This window comes from Ictidomys tridecemlineatus, chromosome 4 (genome assembly GCF_052094955.1).
Source record: "Ictidomys tridecemlineatus isolate mIctTri1 chromosome 4, mIctTri1.hap1, whole genome shotgun sequence".
Taxonomy (NCBI): Eukaryota; Metazoa; Chordata; class Mammalia; order Rodentia; family Sciuridae; genus Ictidomys; species Ictidomys tridecemlineatus.
The window spans coordinates 204,635,406-204,650,721 of record NC_135480.1 but is presented as its reverse complement, the minus strand read 5'-3'; the positions used below and the strand labels follow the sequence as shown (position 1 = coordinate 204,650,721).

The following is a 15,316-nucleotide window of genomic DNA, read 5'->3' as shown; positions in this document are numbered from 1 at the left end:
CATGTTATTTCTTAAATTACTTTTCTAGACCTTATTTTTTTCATTCACAGTATTTTTAGGGATATTTAGCCGAAGTGGTCTTGCCATTTGGATCTGTTCATTAGTACAGTAATTGACCAGTGGCAGGTAGATCTACGCTATTCTGGATCCCTGACATTACTGCCTGGCAATGGCATGTACAGAGCAGGATCTTGTCTGAGCGCAGTTGTGGCCCGACTCCTCCCCTGGGCAGCATGCGGAGGAGGGGGATGCAGGAGCTCTGGTCCCCTGCTCTGCTGGCAGCTGTCTGCTGAGCTTGGATGCGCACACAGGCTGTGTGGCTCTCCCAGCTGGAATGAGGACCAGCTTCACTGTGCTCCAGGCAATCTACAAACCCCAAGATCCAGAAAATAACTAGTGTTCTGCAGAGGACACTTCAATAAGAAGCATCTTGCTTTCCTTAACCTGGATTTCAGAAGAATTTACTGCACTCAAATAGCCACGGAGCTAGACCACGAGGGGTGAGGTGTTTTGTTCCCGCCATCTTCCCTCCTCCAGTGGACCCTTACTAGATCAAGAATCTCCATCACTTTGAATGTGATTTAACACGGATAGTCTTTGCCTTCACCCACTGACATGGTACTAGCACTTCTGTATGCATACTCAAAATGCAATACATGCACCTGCAGCCTGTCACCTGCAGGAGTGCAGCACACGGTTCTCAAGTTGTCAGAACTGTGCATGTGCTGACAGCCCACTAACTAGTGTTCATGAACTTCCTCATTCTCCACCGACCTGGCAGGAAAGGGTTATTTATGGGAATTCAACTCCCTGTCCGCTGAAGTCAGCCTGCTCTTTCCCATTGCCACCAACTTCTTGTTCCCAGACTCCAGTCTAGAACTGTGCTCTGCCCCAGCCCATGCTGCCAGGCCAGCTCCATCAGAAGTACCTGGGCCACTAGATAAAGACTTGGGGCTGGGGCTGGGGCTGGGGCTGGGCTAGGTGGTAGAGCTCTTGACTAGCAAATGTGTCGTGCTAGGTTCAATCCTCAGCACCACGTTAAAAAAATACATAAGAAAAAGGTATCATACCCATCTACAACTAAAAAGAAAAGAAAAAGACACAGGTCCCGCCTGGACACTCTGTGGGCAGTCTAGCCCACAAAGCTGTACTAAAAAGCCCAGAGGCCCTGTGTGGTTCCGACTAATTTAAGATCAGCCAGTTCGGCTACTGGGTTGACAGCCGGCCCCGGGTGTGGGCAGCTCCTCCTGGGGTCACTCACCACACCACTGGGAAGAGGATGGCGCCACAGCATAGCAGGTCCACCAGGAACAGAGAGTCCTTCCACAAGCCATACTCGGTTGTGCCCTCTTCTGTGGACTCTATGATGATGTAGGCCACGTTTGCCAGGACCTACGGGACACAAGAAGCCGCTGAGGCCCCAGAGCAGGGCTGGTGGGGAGCGCAGAGCCTCCACCTGCGGCTGCTGCACTACTTCCTAAGCTCTTCCAGAACTCTGTCACTCTGAGGGTAAGAAGCGCAGGTCCTATGCCCTCCCTTGGACCAGGTCAGGCTGGTGATGGTTCTGACCAATGGAGTGAAGCAGATGGGACTCATGTGACTGCCAGGAAGAAGCCTGAGCCTGCTGGGAAGAAGTCTGCGGAAACAGCCATGCTAGAGACCATGCAGACAGGAGACCCAAGGGGCCCTGTTTCTATCCCCTCAAGTCTTCCCAGCTCAGGAAGAAGACTAAAAGACTTCTAGACAACCCCAGTCCCAGTCACTGACCACAACCACGAGACTCTGAGGCAGACCTACCCAGTTAAGCCACTCCTAAATTCCTGACCCACAGAAACTGAGACAGAATGACTGTTACTATGGCTTAAAGGCACTTTTTTGGGGATGACTTGTTATGTAGCAATGTATAATTAGGACACTTTACTTTGCTTTTTGGGTACTCAGGCCTCATCGGTCACTCAGGTGCTGAATAGATGGCACTTAATGCCCCATTTAATCAGAAAACCGACACTCCCCAGTGACAATAACTCTTTAAGTACCTGATAATAGGTTTGTTTGATCAGAGACCACAGAGGTAAGAATAGCAGATTTCAGCCCAGCAACCGAGTAGCCACACTGGTCCTGAACGATCCAAGTTCAGGCCTTCCCTACACTGGAGCAAGGTTCGCCCACATCCACATCTGGCCTCTATTTGCAAAGTCACACCTTTGCCATGGGTCTGGTCTATAACTAGGCTCTTGGTGTGCTATGAGTCTTTCAGCTGTCTCACCCAATATGACTGACCATTAAGGAAACTGACATCTCAGGACACGTTCTTTCACAGACACCAGTAGGTACAGATGCAGAGATGACATTACAACTACACATCCCATGAGAAGTCCAAACACCTGCCTGGCTTGCTGTGAAGACGGCTAGTTCTCCAGAGGATCATAAGGAACACAGAAGCTGTGGTGCTGTGACCTAGGAGGCCTCGAAGTGTGGCTCCTTTCTAGGTATAGAGCTTATGAATGAAGCTGGCACAGAAACCAAACTTCATTTAGTACAAACGCAAAGCTGAATTTGAAATCTCACTTTCCCCACTGGCCCTGGCTCCTGCGTTCTTCCCTACTTGTTTCTCCTGAAGTCTTTTACAGTGACTGTACAATGACAATGGGAACACAAGAGCTTCTCCTCTGACAGCGACTCCACTGTCCTTAACTCCTAGGGTTTACAGGAGACAGGATGCTCCTGAGAGGTGTCTGTGCTGAACAATGTGTCAACAATGTTCTCGAAACACAATTTTGTGCTATGCACCACTTAATCCTTACTCAGAAACTTTCAGCTGGGGCTGGGGTGCAGCTCAGTGGGGAAGCACTTGCCAAGCAAGTGCAAGGCCCTGGATTCAGCCCCAGCAGAAGGAAAAGAAAAGCAAGCAAGCTGTCCACCAGTATCTGTGGCCAAAAGGAAGCAGTTTTAACTTTTTAGGCTTATGTTCAAGGTCCTCTCAGACCAATCCCATGTCTAAGCACGCCAAACTTCCTCATATTTAATTTTCTACATTTCCTCAAAGAGATGTTCCATGTAACCTTGTGTGGTTCTCTTCCAAGGGAACAGGGGAAGCAGGAAAGTCCATGCCCTGTCACACCCCAGTTCAGACGGGAGTGGGGGGGTCAACCTTGGGGGCAGTTTGAGTCTGTCTGAGGGCAAGGGATCCAGGCAGCCATCTAGCAAAGTGGGAGGAGGGCCTAGGCCTGTCATCTATAAGCTCTGAGAGTGGTAAGCTGTAGAAGTTGATCTGGCCACAGAGTGGCCATGTAACTTGACCACCAAGAGACCTGCATGTTCGCTGGTACCCTAGGTTCACCACACAGCGGCACCACATGTCTGTGGCCACTCCCTTGCCTCGGCACACTGCTTTCCTGCAATGGCTAGGCAAGTCCTCCCTGATAGAAAGCCCTTCTAGGGCATACCACTGTGAGTGACTGCTCCTGGACACCAGTGACTGATCTGTACTATTCCCTGGGCGCTGATCTATGTTCATGGCTGAATGAGAGTAGCGCCACAGCAAATTCCACCAAGCAGCCAGTTACCAGAGTGGATTGGCTGGTGCCCAGGGAGCTGCCCGCCTTCTCTACCTGCCACATTTGCACTGGTACTCCAAATCATGAACCCAGCCAGAGAGCACCATCATCAAACTCTCTGCTACAGCACCCATGACTGCTCCTGTCCATTACCTACCTCCAATATGACCGCTAAGTGCAGACAAGACAAGGTCCCTCACCCTGGAAGCAGCCCGTTCCCCAGCCCCGTCTCCAAATATAAAAAAGGTTTAATAAAATTTGTCCCTGGTGTCCATGTAACTCAATGGGTATCATTCACATTCTGAAATACCTGGTTGGTAAAAATCACTGTGTATCTGGGCTTCCTCACTAAGAGGACAATTTTATTAGTGGCAATCAGGGGCAGAAGGGAAGGCAGTGTCTCCCCCGCACTTTTCTGCACCTCTCTACCAAAGGCTAGGCATCCCTGCTGGTCTACAGAGGGTCTGGCTTCTCCCAGTGAGAGGATGTGAAGTCCAGATGGTTCAGGGTCAGGATGGGATGCCCATCTTCAATCCCCAAAGACCCAACCTGGGATCTCTGGGTGAGCAGGGTCTGCAGCTGAATCCTGCCAAGGGCCAAGAGAAGAACTGACAAGCAGGCCTGGGGTTCCTGTACCTGGAGTGGGATGACTATCATGAAAATCTTCTTGTCTTTATCGGAGAGGATGTGCTTAATGAAAGCCCAGCCGGTGCCGATGAGCGCAATGGTGATGAACAGGAGCGCGCCCTTCAACCTGGAAGAGAAAGCAGATGGAGGACGCAGAAGGTCTCTTCAGATTCTAACCCAGCAGTGAGACTGGCAGCTCATTCCACAGCTGCACACGCTTCTTGTAGACCAAGAGCCCAATTGTGAAGTGCTCTGTGTGTGAGCAGCACTCCTCTCAGGTGGAGAGAGCTGAGGCTGCAGGAGGAGGGAATAGAGCAAGCCCAGTCCCTGGTCTGCATGGTGACCTCCAAGGCACCAGCTGCAGAGGGGGCCAGGCAGGCTGCCACGGGGCACCGCTGGTCAGTTTGAACAGCTGCCACCTATCACGGCTCTCCCAATTTCTCCCCCTTCCGTTTTTATTTTGTGGTCTGAGGACTATCCAGGGCTTCACACCACTAGGCAAGTGCTCTACCACTGAGCCACATCTAGCCCCACAACTTCCCGCACACCACTTTTCCGTGGGTCGCATACTTACAGATGAGTTATGTAGTATACAACAGCCCAGCCCTCAATCGGGAATCCCTGGGAGGAGATGTAGTGGTAGTCGATCTGAAACCAACAAGCACATCTTAGAAAGGCTGAGCCACCACGGGCCTGAGTGCATGGCGAACAATAACCACAGCCCACTGACCAAGCCCTCCCTGTCCACTCACCACAAGCATGTACATGTTAAACACCAGGGAGCTTTAGAAATGTGACACTAGGCTTCAATGACACTAACATCCTGCCCAGGACCCTTGGGAGGCAAAAAGTTCACACTAGCAAATGGCTGCCTATTCCCTTCTTAACAGCCTCCAAAGTCCCAATGCCAGCTGAGAACTTTCTCTTTCACACCCTGCTGCTTACATAAGGAAATAGGTCAGCCAATGAGTAAAAAATTTAATGTAGGGCTAGGGTTGTGGCTCAGTGGTAGAGCGCTTGCCTAACGTGGGAGGCACTCGGTTGGATCCTCAGCACAACACAAAAATAAATAAAAATGAAATAAGGGTCTATCAACAATAAAATTATTTTAAAAAATTAATGTCAATCAACTGACTTTGACTATTCTTTAAAAAAAAAAAATTCACAAATTTAGAGAGAGCTGAGGTGTTGAGAGCCACAGCCGAAGGGGCCCCAGCAAACTTCCTACTGCCAGCTGATGATTGGCTCACAGCGGCCCCAGCAAACTTCTAGTTGCCAACTGATTGGCTCCTCTGCAGTGATGCTCATTGGGCTGTTTCCCTGCCCTTTCAGACCACGGAGCTGCTCATTGGGGGACTTTTTGGCTCCGCCCACACGACCCAGCCAATCGGCCTCAAGAGCAGGAGGATTGTGGGAGGTGGAGGGGCTTGTGGGAAGCCAGTGGTGGCAGTTGGGCTCTGAGGGTTTTCCTGAAGGGCTGTGTGGTGCGGTGTGTGTGTTCTAAAAATAAAGTTCATTTCTTTTGACAAGTGGCTCCTGAATTGTGCCCAGCCAGACTGCGGCACTGAGGCCCCAAACACATCTTAACTAAAATGACAGCATGCCCAAAGTGCCTCATATACAAGTCACAAAGTCGACAGCAGCTTTGTCCAACATGGACAATGTCATTCATTATCTCTGTGGCTCCAGAGAGAATTTTTAAATTTAGATCCAAATGAGAAATTACCTAAATAACTATTATTTCTTGACAATGTCACTGGACATGTCTGCTCTTCCCCGTGAGGACACTCTCAAGCAAACAGGCGAATGGGCCGGGTGGGGTCTGAGCACACAGGCCACACACTGCAGGGACCGAGCTCTCCCCTCACAGGCAAAGTCATTTCAATCTGCACCTGTTCTCCATACTCACAGCTGAGGCCTGGTTCTTATTTCTCAATCTTAAAAGCATCAAGGGTCCCACCAGCAAGTCTGCTAACAGTGAACTTCAAATACAGGAGGCCCACGAGGGAGATTGGGAAAAACAGAGGAAGTGGAGGCACCTGCACCTCAAGAAACGCCCAAAGAGGGACTAAAGCAGGACATCTAGGAGACCGCTGGTGGTGGCAGTATCAGGAGCTGACCCGACCTGGCCTAGCCGTGGAGGCTGGGATCATCTCCCCAGCCAGTTCCCCGAGCAAAAGGCAGCTTGAGGGAAAACATATTCTTTCCTCTTCTTTCCCGCCATCTAGCTATCCCTTTCCTCTGACTCATCCTTCCTGCTCACACAGGCATGTACACCGTTTCCTAAATGATCCCAGCTGCTTGTACATACTGCGTGGAACACCAAGGAAAGCGACTTGGTGAAAGGAAGGGCCGCCATCAACCAGTGAATTTTAAATACATCATTCCTGTAAAAATAAAAGAAAAGAATTAAAAGAAGATCCCATTCTCCCCAAGGAAAGCGGAAGCATCAGAGACATTTATAAGCAAATAACCTGGGTGGCGGGCATACACCCCAGTTTTTGAGCTAGACATGATGGCACACATACCAACTACCTGGGAGTTTAAGGCAGGAGGTTTGCAAGTCCAAGGTCAGCCTAGGCAACCCCGTCTCAAAATGGGAAAAAAAAAAAAAGACTAGGGAGCTCAATGGCAGAGTGCTCCTGGTTTCAATCACCAGTTGGTTCAAAACCAAGAAGTTTCTGCCAGAGGAAAAGCCTCAGATTAGACACCTCTAAAACATACATTAAGGCAGTGAGTAGAACTGGGAGGTGAGCAGCAAAGTCAGGTTGGTGGGTTCCCAGACCTGCCAAGATGGAAATCTAGCCCAGCCTGCCAGTGTTCCCTGGAAACCACCCTGGGAAGGCCACACAGGTGAGAATGAGGTGGACGGATCTTCAAAAACAGTATGAAATCCTGGGGAATCAGAAAGATCAGGTGCAGCTGTAGGTGAAGGCTGCGGCCCAGCACACAAGAAGGCTGGGACAGGGGAGGGGACAGGAGGGGACAGAGGAGGGGGGGGACAGGACAGGCCCACACCCTTGTCTCTACCCTCAGGCCTGTGGGTAAATGACCAGATATTAAATTCCTCCTCCCATTCTCACCTCCCTCCAGGAGTTAACCTAATAGGACACACAAGACCATAATGGAGAAAGACGGAAAACTCTGTTAATAGAAAGAGTGACTTGGGCCAGGCATGGTGGCCATGCCTATAATCAAAGCAACTCGGGATGCCGAACAGGAGGATAGCATGTTCCAGGCCAGCCTGGGCAATTTAGGGAGATCCTCAGCAACTCAATAAGATACTGTTTCAAAATAAATAATAATAAAAAGGGCTAGGGATGCAGCTTGGTGTTAAAGTGTTCCTGGGTTCAAACCCAGAACCAAAAAACTAAAAATGAAAAAATAAGAAAAACTTAAGGAAGAGCCACAGGAGAAATGCACACTCAGAGACTGAGACATTCTGCAAAGGAACAGCATGAGAAAGTGTGGAACAGGGGCAGTTTACCTGTTATTCAGACAAATGGACCAATGGGACAGACCAGAGAGCCCACGTGAAGACACGTGTGTGTGTGTGTGTGTGTAAGCTTGCCACAGGGTAAATGACACTGCATTGGTGAAAACAGACAGACTATTGCAGGGGAACCATGGGAAACATGAGCTCGAACCTACAGGTGGGAAAAAATAAACCTGGTCTCCACTCCACACTTACACCAAAGGACTCCTGACGCATTTCAATTCTAAACCTAAAATTTCATGGTCTTGAAGTAGAAAGGAACTTCTTAAGATCCAACAGGCACTGCCCAAAAGACTAATGGCAGTAGCTTTGACTCCATTAAAACCAAAGATTTCCCAGGTACAGGAGCCAACTCCTACGATTCTGCCACTTGGGAGGCTGAGACAAGAAGATCACAAGTTAAGACAAGCCTTACCAATTTAGTGAGCTCCCCAACAACTTGGTGAGACCCTGTCTCAAAATTTAAGAAGGGCTGGGGATGTAGCTTAGTGGTAAAAGTGCCCCAGTGTCAAATCCCTAGTATATAAAAAACAAAAACCCAAAAGACTTTCATTCAACAACAAATACCATAGAAAAGTTGAACTATTGGGAGAAAAAAATTGTAATGTATAAGACAGACAAGGGATTAATGTCCAGAACATGCAAGAGACTCGTACAAAGCAACCAGAAAAACACAGAAAAAAAATGCAAAAAAACCCAAAATAAAACAAAAAACCACAGGCAGGCACCAGAGGTGAAGATATCCCTGAAATGAAAATCCACATCATCGATATTCAAAAGAACACAAAACAAAACGAGGTTCCAGTTTACACCCATGAAATTGGCAAAAATTAAGATGTGTGTGTTGGTGAGTGTGTGGGCCAACAGGAAGCCCTGGCACCATCAGTGAAAGCACACATGGGGGCTACAAGCAGGCAGCTGGAAGCACTTTATGGAACTGTGGGAGCGAAGACCTCCAACCCTCCCCCTAGGACCGTTTCTCAGAGCACCAGCCTCCTAGGGGATCTGAGGAGGCTGGAGGGAGGCTCATGACAGCACCATCTGGGGTAGGAGGGACAGGGCAAACTGTCGTGCATGCACTGTCAAGGAATGGCACAGTCACATGTGGGGACGGAGGCCATGGAGTGCTGTGGAGGGCTAGAAATCAACCCGTCAGGCACACGCAGTGAGGTGGCTGCGCAGAACAAAGCCTGTGATTAAGGAGAGTGTGAAAGAGCAACACTCAGACTGTATGCAGAGAGGACGGTTTCCACAAATTCATATTTATTTATTTTCTGGTACCAGGGATTAAACCCGGGGCGCTTAACCACTGAGTCACATCCCCAGCACATTTTATTTTAAGACAGGGTTTCATGTTGCTGGGGCTGGCCTTGAACTCGTGATCCTCCTGCCTCAGCCTCCCAAGTCACTGGGATTACAGGTGTGCACCACTGCACACAGTTTATTTTTACTGTTTTGTGTTACTGGGGATTGAATCCTGGGGGTGCTCTACTCATGTAGTTCCACGGAATTGGCACACCCCCAGGACTTTTTATTTTTAGAGAGGACCTCGCCAAGTTGCTGAGGCTGGCCTTGAACTTATGATCCTTCTGCCTGGGCCTCTGAGTTGCTGGGATTATAGGCGTGGCCATCACACCAGGCTAGGTTCTATAAATTTAAAATATATGCAGTACAAACAATATTACTTACTTGCAAAAATATATAAGTATCCAAACTGCCTTCACACATTTGGGGGCTATTCCTGGTTGGGAAGGAGTGGGAGAGACAGGAAGTAAAGGGAGTGATCTGGCAGGAGAGCGGCTTATGCAAAGTGGGAGTGAGAATGTGCTGACCTGGTGCACACCTGGCTCCGGGCTGACTCACAGCACTTCCTGTCCCGTGCCCACCTACTTAAAGGCCAAAAAGGGAAGTCCCAGCCAGAGCTGTCTGCCACAGTTGGAACAGCAATGGGATCCACCCAGAGTGCAAACTAGCCCTCCTGGCAAGCCTGACTTGTAGGCCTCAGTTGCTGTGGTGGCAGTGTGACCGAAAGAGCATAGGTTCCGAGGCCCACAGCGACCTGGACTCAAATACTGGTTCTTCCTTGGTTTGATCTTAATCTCTCTGCGCCTCAGTAACCTCCTCTGAAAATGGGGGGACACCCAGCTAAACAAGCTGTTGGAGGAGGAGCTGAACTAAACATTGAGTGCCTAGCCACGTGCATACAGCAGGCACCTGGTGGCTACACCTGTGCATTCCCTGCTCCACAGCTCAGTTTTTTGGGTTTTTTTGGAAAGTAGCCTGATGGGCAGCAGCAGGCAGACCTGGGCCACGCCCAGCTCCATTAGGAGATGCTGGCCAGGCCACTCATGTCCCCTCTTTGGACCTCAATGCATTCATGTGGCAAAGATCTCTTGTTCTTTCAGGTGGGCTCTGAGGGGCTGTGAGCCTCTCCAAGGCACCCAGCAGCCCTGAGTCACAAGCCTTCACACCACTCAGACTCCACCCAGCAGGGCTGGCATTCAACTCCTGGAGACACGTGCCTTTCTATGTGCCTACAATACTCCAACAAAATAGGTCAGCCCCATTTGGCCACAGGCTTAGAACTACTACCACCATTTCCTATCGTGAACCAGTGACAATGATTATTGTCCTTGCTAAGTATGGGGAAACTAAAATGCCATCAAAATACCTGGCTAGAACGCTATTCCATAACACCTCACACCTGTATAGCATTCTGATGTGCAAAGCTCCCTCAGTTTGAAGGGAATCACACAACAAGCCCAAGAGCTGGGACACATAGAAGAAGTCAGAGCACTTATCACTGTCCCAGTTCTGTGGCTGAAAAAGGGCTGAGAGCAAAAAAGCAAGCAGACAGGGAGCCACAGTTAAGGCCACTTTTTTTTTTTTAAAGTTGTAGATGGACACAATATTTTTATTTTTATTTATTTATTTTTATGTGGTGCTGAATATTGAACCCAGGGCCTCACGCATGAGAGGCAAGCGCTCTACCACTGAGCTACAACCCCAGCCTTAACTTCTGACTGCAGTTCCTACTTGTCTTACAAAGGCAAAAGAAAAACTTTCCTTAAAAAAAAAAAAAAAAAAGCCTTTATGGCCTGCATCTGTAGGATTCTTTCTTTGTAATGGCTGTGGTTAATCTCATCAAAACATGATCTGCAGGACCTTCACAAGTGAGCAAACTCTTTCCATCCGGAGGATGTACAGGATATTACAACACACAGGACCAGTAACTGCCTCCCCAGAACCAGTATCCCAGACTCCCAGCATGTCTATTAGAAGACAGTTAAGCCACCAGGGGGGAGAGGTCTCAATTTCTGCCTCAGGGCTCCAGAAAAAGAGGTATTTGGAGATAATTTGTTTTTAATTTCAACTGATCTATGTTGTAATACCATATTCACATGCATCAGTGAGTGAGTGGTCCTTTTAATATAATAGTTTATTCTAAACACAGTATTTTATTCTCAGCTTTCATGGGAGACAGAGAATTCATGCACATGCAACTGCTCTCAAGAGCCAAGGTAGGAAGCCGAAGCTTTGGGATTTTGAACAAAGACCCAGAGCTGGGCAAATGGGCTTGAAGAGGCTTTCTCCAGTGACAAGCATCTGGGGGTCAACACACAAGGATCAGTCAGGTGCTGAGCCGCTGCCTGCAGTGCTGGACAGGACCTCTGTGCTCTCACCTGGGCAAATAAGCCTTATGACCAGCCTCCTCGAGGATGAACCACCCTGCAAGGGACCAAGGCGCTCACTCTTGAGGCCTGAGCAACAGGGTCTCTGCTACGGAATCACTCTGATTATGCATTTTACTGTACTTGGATATTATTGAAACTTTTGGATTCACTTTTTAAACCAAAAATGATTATTGTAAATACTGAGGCACACAAGGTCTCCCACACTGGAGGGCTCCTGCTGCCCCCGAGTGTTTCAGGTAAGACACCCTTCAGAGAACAAGGCTGCGAGCACTGGATCCTCCCAGGTGCAGGATCCTGCTTACAGTGAATCACACAAATCTCAACATACTCTAAGGTGAAGGGCTCAAGGATGTAATAGTTTACCGTCGTTTTCGAAGGATGTGAATCCAGATGGTCCCAGAAAGGAAGAAGAAAAAGGCCATAGAAATGTATAATTTGGGGAGAGGGATTTCTCCTGCTGAGAGATAGCTGTCAGGATTCTTCTCTGTGATCTCAATCTGAAACCGACATGAAATTAAGTTACTTTTCAGCAACAGATAACCTCTTACTCATCAATTTGGAACCTCAGCTGCTTCACTGGAGCTCAGGAGAGTGAAGAACAGCAGAACATCAACCACGTTCTTTTTCTTTTTTCACTCTGGCACTAGGGATTGAACTTAGGGTGCTTTAACAGAGAGCTACACAGCAGCCTGTTCTTATGTCAAGACAGTGTCTCACTAAGTTGCCGAGGCTGGCCTTGAGTGTGCAACCCTCCTGCCTCTACCCCTGGAGTCTCCGCCACCATGCCTGGCAATGCCCACAGTCGTAATGCACAGGCTTTTTCTTTTCTTACTTAGGAATTCTCTGCTGAAGTATCCTGCACACTGCCAGGGATGCTAATCTGGCCACATTTTTTTTTTCTTAATGAAGTGATTTCAAAATCTACTCTTAGGGGCTAGAGATGTAGTTCAGTGGCAGAGCACATGCTTAGGTATACATAGATCCTGGGTTCAACGCCCAATACCACACATAGAAAAACAAAAACAAAAAAAATACAGAAATATATGTCTTTAATTTTACACAATCAAAATCCCTGAGGAACAGTCTCCACATGGTACTCACATCAAGGCTGAATGAAAACTTGTCATTAAGCCGATGTTCTTTGCCAGGGCACTTATGAAAATAAAGACTGTAAAGGCCTTCCTGGTCATCAGTGCTGATGTTAAAAAAAAACTGAAAATAAAGAAGAAAAAAATTAAGAGAACTCAAATCTTCAGCTTTTTAAGTCTTAGACATTACTTATGAATATTACAGACAGAAGAAAAGAGACCACTTAAACTCTCCCACAGCAGAGTGTAAACTGATGTTTTCTTACTCTACAGTCTCCTCCCAGTACTTACAGCAATGTCCAAGCACAGAATGACAGGTGGGCCTAAGCAGTAGACACCTCGCCCCCACCACCTAACTGCACACCACACTTCCACACCTGCCTCGTCACACATCTGACCATCAGTGTTGGATTTGTGGAGAAGTCTGCAAAGATAATCTAACATGCACTTATGCACTTACCTAGTTTTCTTTTGTCCTGCTACTGAGGATGGAACCCAGGAGCACTGAACAACTGAGCTACATCCCCAGCCCTTTTTGTTTTTGAGACAGACTCACTAAATTAATGAGGCTGGCCTTGAACTTGCAGTCCTCCTGTGCTGGCCTCCCAAACAGCTAAGGTTACATGTACCACTGCACCTGGCCAGTTACCTAGTTTTCAAGCCAACATATTGTTTTGCTCTTTAGGAAAAAAAAAAATGTTTTTTATAACAGAGGACTGGTGCAGTGGCACACTCCTGGAATCCCAGCAACTCAGAAGACCAAGGCAGGAGGATCACAAGTTTGAGGCCAGCCTCAGCTTAGTGAGAGCCTGTCTCAAGATAAATAAAATAGGAGTGGGGAGAGGGCTCAGAGGTGGTGCTTGCTCAGCCACCCAGCTGGACTTGTCACTTCCTACCTGGCCTCCTAGGAGTGCATGCAGCCCTGCACACAGCCCAGACCTCCCGCTCATTAATGCACATTTTAAAGTGCAAGGTTGGGGGAGAGAGGGGCAGCTTTTGTATTTTCTCAAGGACACAGTGAAGCAGAGGGGATAAACACACAGGTGAACAAGCTGGGATCTGAATCCCCCTTAGGCAAGCCACCTGCCTCCTTGGGCCTCAGATTCCTCTTCTGTAAAATGGCCCTTTTCTTTTTATAGGCTTCTCCCTTGCAGGGTTTTTAGTACCTTCTTCTTGAACCAAGGCATGTAATATACAGCGGTGTCTTTGTGCTTTCAGATTAGAGTACTACCTGTGCATGCATTTTTCCATCTTGTATTCTTTTTGGCCGGGGGGTGCACTTTGGTTCAGGGGTGTGCTATATTTTCCATGGCCTCACTCACTTAAGAAAGAAAAAAAAGGAAAAAAGCACACTCCCCGCCACACACACACAAAAAAGAGGATGCTCAGGTAAAGTCTTGCTGGGAAGGTGCCACCTGACAAAGACCTGAGGGATTCCGAGAGGCACGCCACAACCAGAGCACAGCAGAGGCCTACAGAAGGAGCAAGGTGAGGGGAGTGGAGAGAGCAAGGGATCAAAGAGAAGCTGGGGTCAGGAAGACAACAGGGGCCATGTCACCCGGACCTTGGAGGCCGGTGGAAGGGCCGGGTGCTTCCTCTGAGTCAGAAGTGAAGCTGCTGGAGGAGTCCCAGCAAAGGCACAGTCTGCACCTCTGGAGACTTGCAGCTAGTCACTCTGATGGTGATAAAAAGGACAGCTACTGAGCTTCAAGAACATAAGATCTTATTCTTTCACTGAGAAAGAATAAGAACAGCAGCGTGGGGTTGGGATGCTCTGAGATGGTAGAACAGAGTAGGTTCCATGGTCACTCATTGTCACAAGGAATAGACCCATACACTAAAGACCTGGGCATTTTAACTATAAGCAAATTGGTCCTCAATTAATAAAAACTGGTTAGAAAAGATGCCATGATTCCAACGAGTTAATTATAAAACATTATTTGTACTTTGAGTTTTTGTTTTCTGTTACCAGGGATTGAACCCAGGGGTGCACTACCACTGAGATACATCCTCAGTCCTTCTTTGTTTATTTTGAGACAAAATCTCACTAAAGTTGCTTAGGGATTTGCTAAATTGCTGAGACTGACCTTGAACTTGGAATCCTCCTGCCTCAGCCTCCCTAGTTGCTAGGATTATAGGCATGTGCCACTGCGCCTCGCCATTATTTGTACATGTAATCTAAAAAAATTATACTCCTAAAAACCCTATGAGACAGGCCTCATCTTTGTTTTTTAATATTTTTAGTTGTGAATGGACACAACACTTTTATTTTATTAGTTTTTTTTAATGTAGTGCTGACGAACGAACCCAGTGCCTCATGCATGCTAGGCAGCGCCCTACCACTGAGCCACAACACCAGCCCCATTTTTTATTTTTCTATTTTTGGTACGGAGGATTCAATCTAGGGACTCTTTACCAAGTCTTTTTTATTCAGAGACAGGGTCTCCTTCAGTTGCTTAGGACCTCACTAAGTTGCCAAGGCTGGTCTTGGTTTGCAATCCTGCTTCAGCCTCCCGAGTCACTGGGATTACAGGCATACATCACTGTGCCCAGTTTCATTTTTCATTTTTAGACAATGAAGTAGTGAGGTTCAGAAAGCGAGTTGTCCAATGTCACCTATCCTTGTATGAATGCCATGCCACTGCCATGAAAGCATTCACATGCATTTAACACTGTGCCAGCCAAGGGGCCACCCAAGGCCTCTGGCCTCTCCTAGAACAACAACATCACCCTCCATTGTCACCAATGGTCCTCTCAGGTGCAGAATTCTATCTATGCACTGACATGCTCTGCAGGGAGGCACCTGGGGCTGGAGAGGCAGAGGTGTCATAGGATAGCCAGGCACAATTAGCC

The 15,316-nt window shown here is 48.0% G+C and overlaps 1 protein-coding gene across 1 annotated transcript in view; it reads right to left on the bottom strand.

Moving 5' to 3' along the window:
• Positions 1-15,316, bottom strand: part of Gpr107 (G protein-coupled receptor 107) — a 75,987-nt gene that overhangs the window by 31,876 nt on the left and 28,795 nt on the right. Inside the window, exons 8-13 of the mRNA XM_005321081.5 lie at positions 12,477-12,587; positions 11,739-11,872; positions 6,496-6,571; positions 4,759-4,832; positions 4,194-4,311; positions 1,262-1,392 (exon numbers count right to left, since the gene is read on the bottom strand). Of these exons, the coding sequence (XP_005321138.2) occupies positions 1,262-1,392; positions 4,194-4,311; positions 4,759-4,832; positions 6,496-6,571; positions 11,739-11,872; positions 12,477-12,587 (644 nt within the window). The remainder of the gene's footprint in view (positions 1-1,261; positions 1,393-4,193; positions 4,312-4,758; positions 4,833-6,495; positions 6,572-11,738; positions 11,873-12,476; positions 12,588-15,316) is intronic.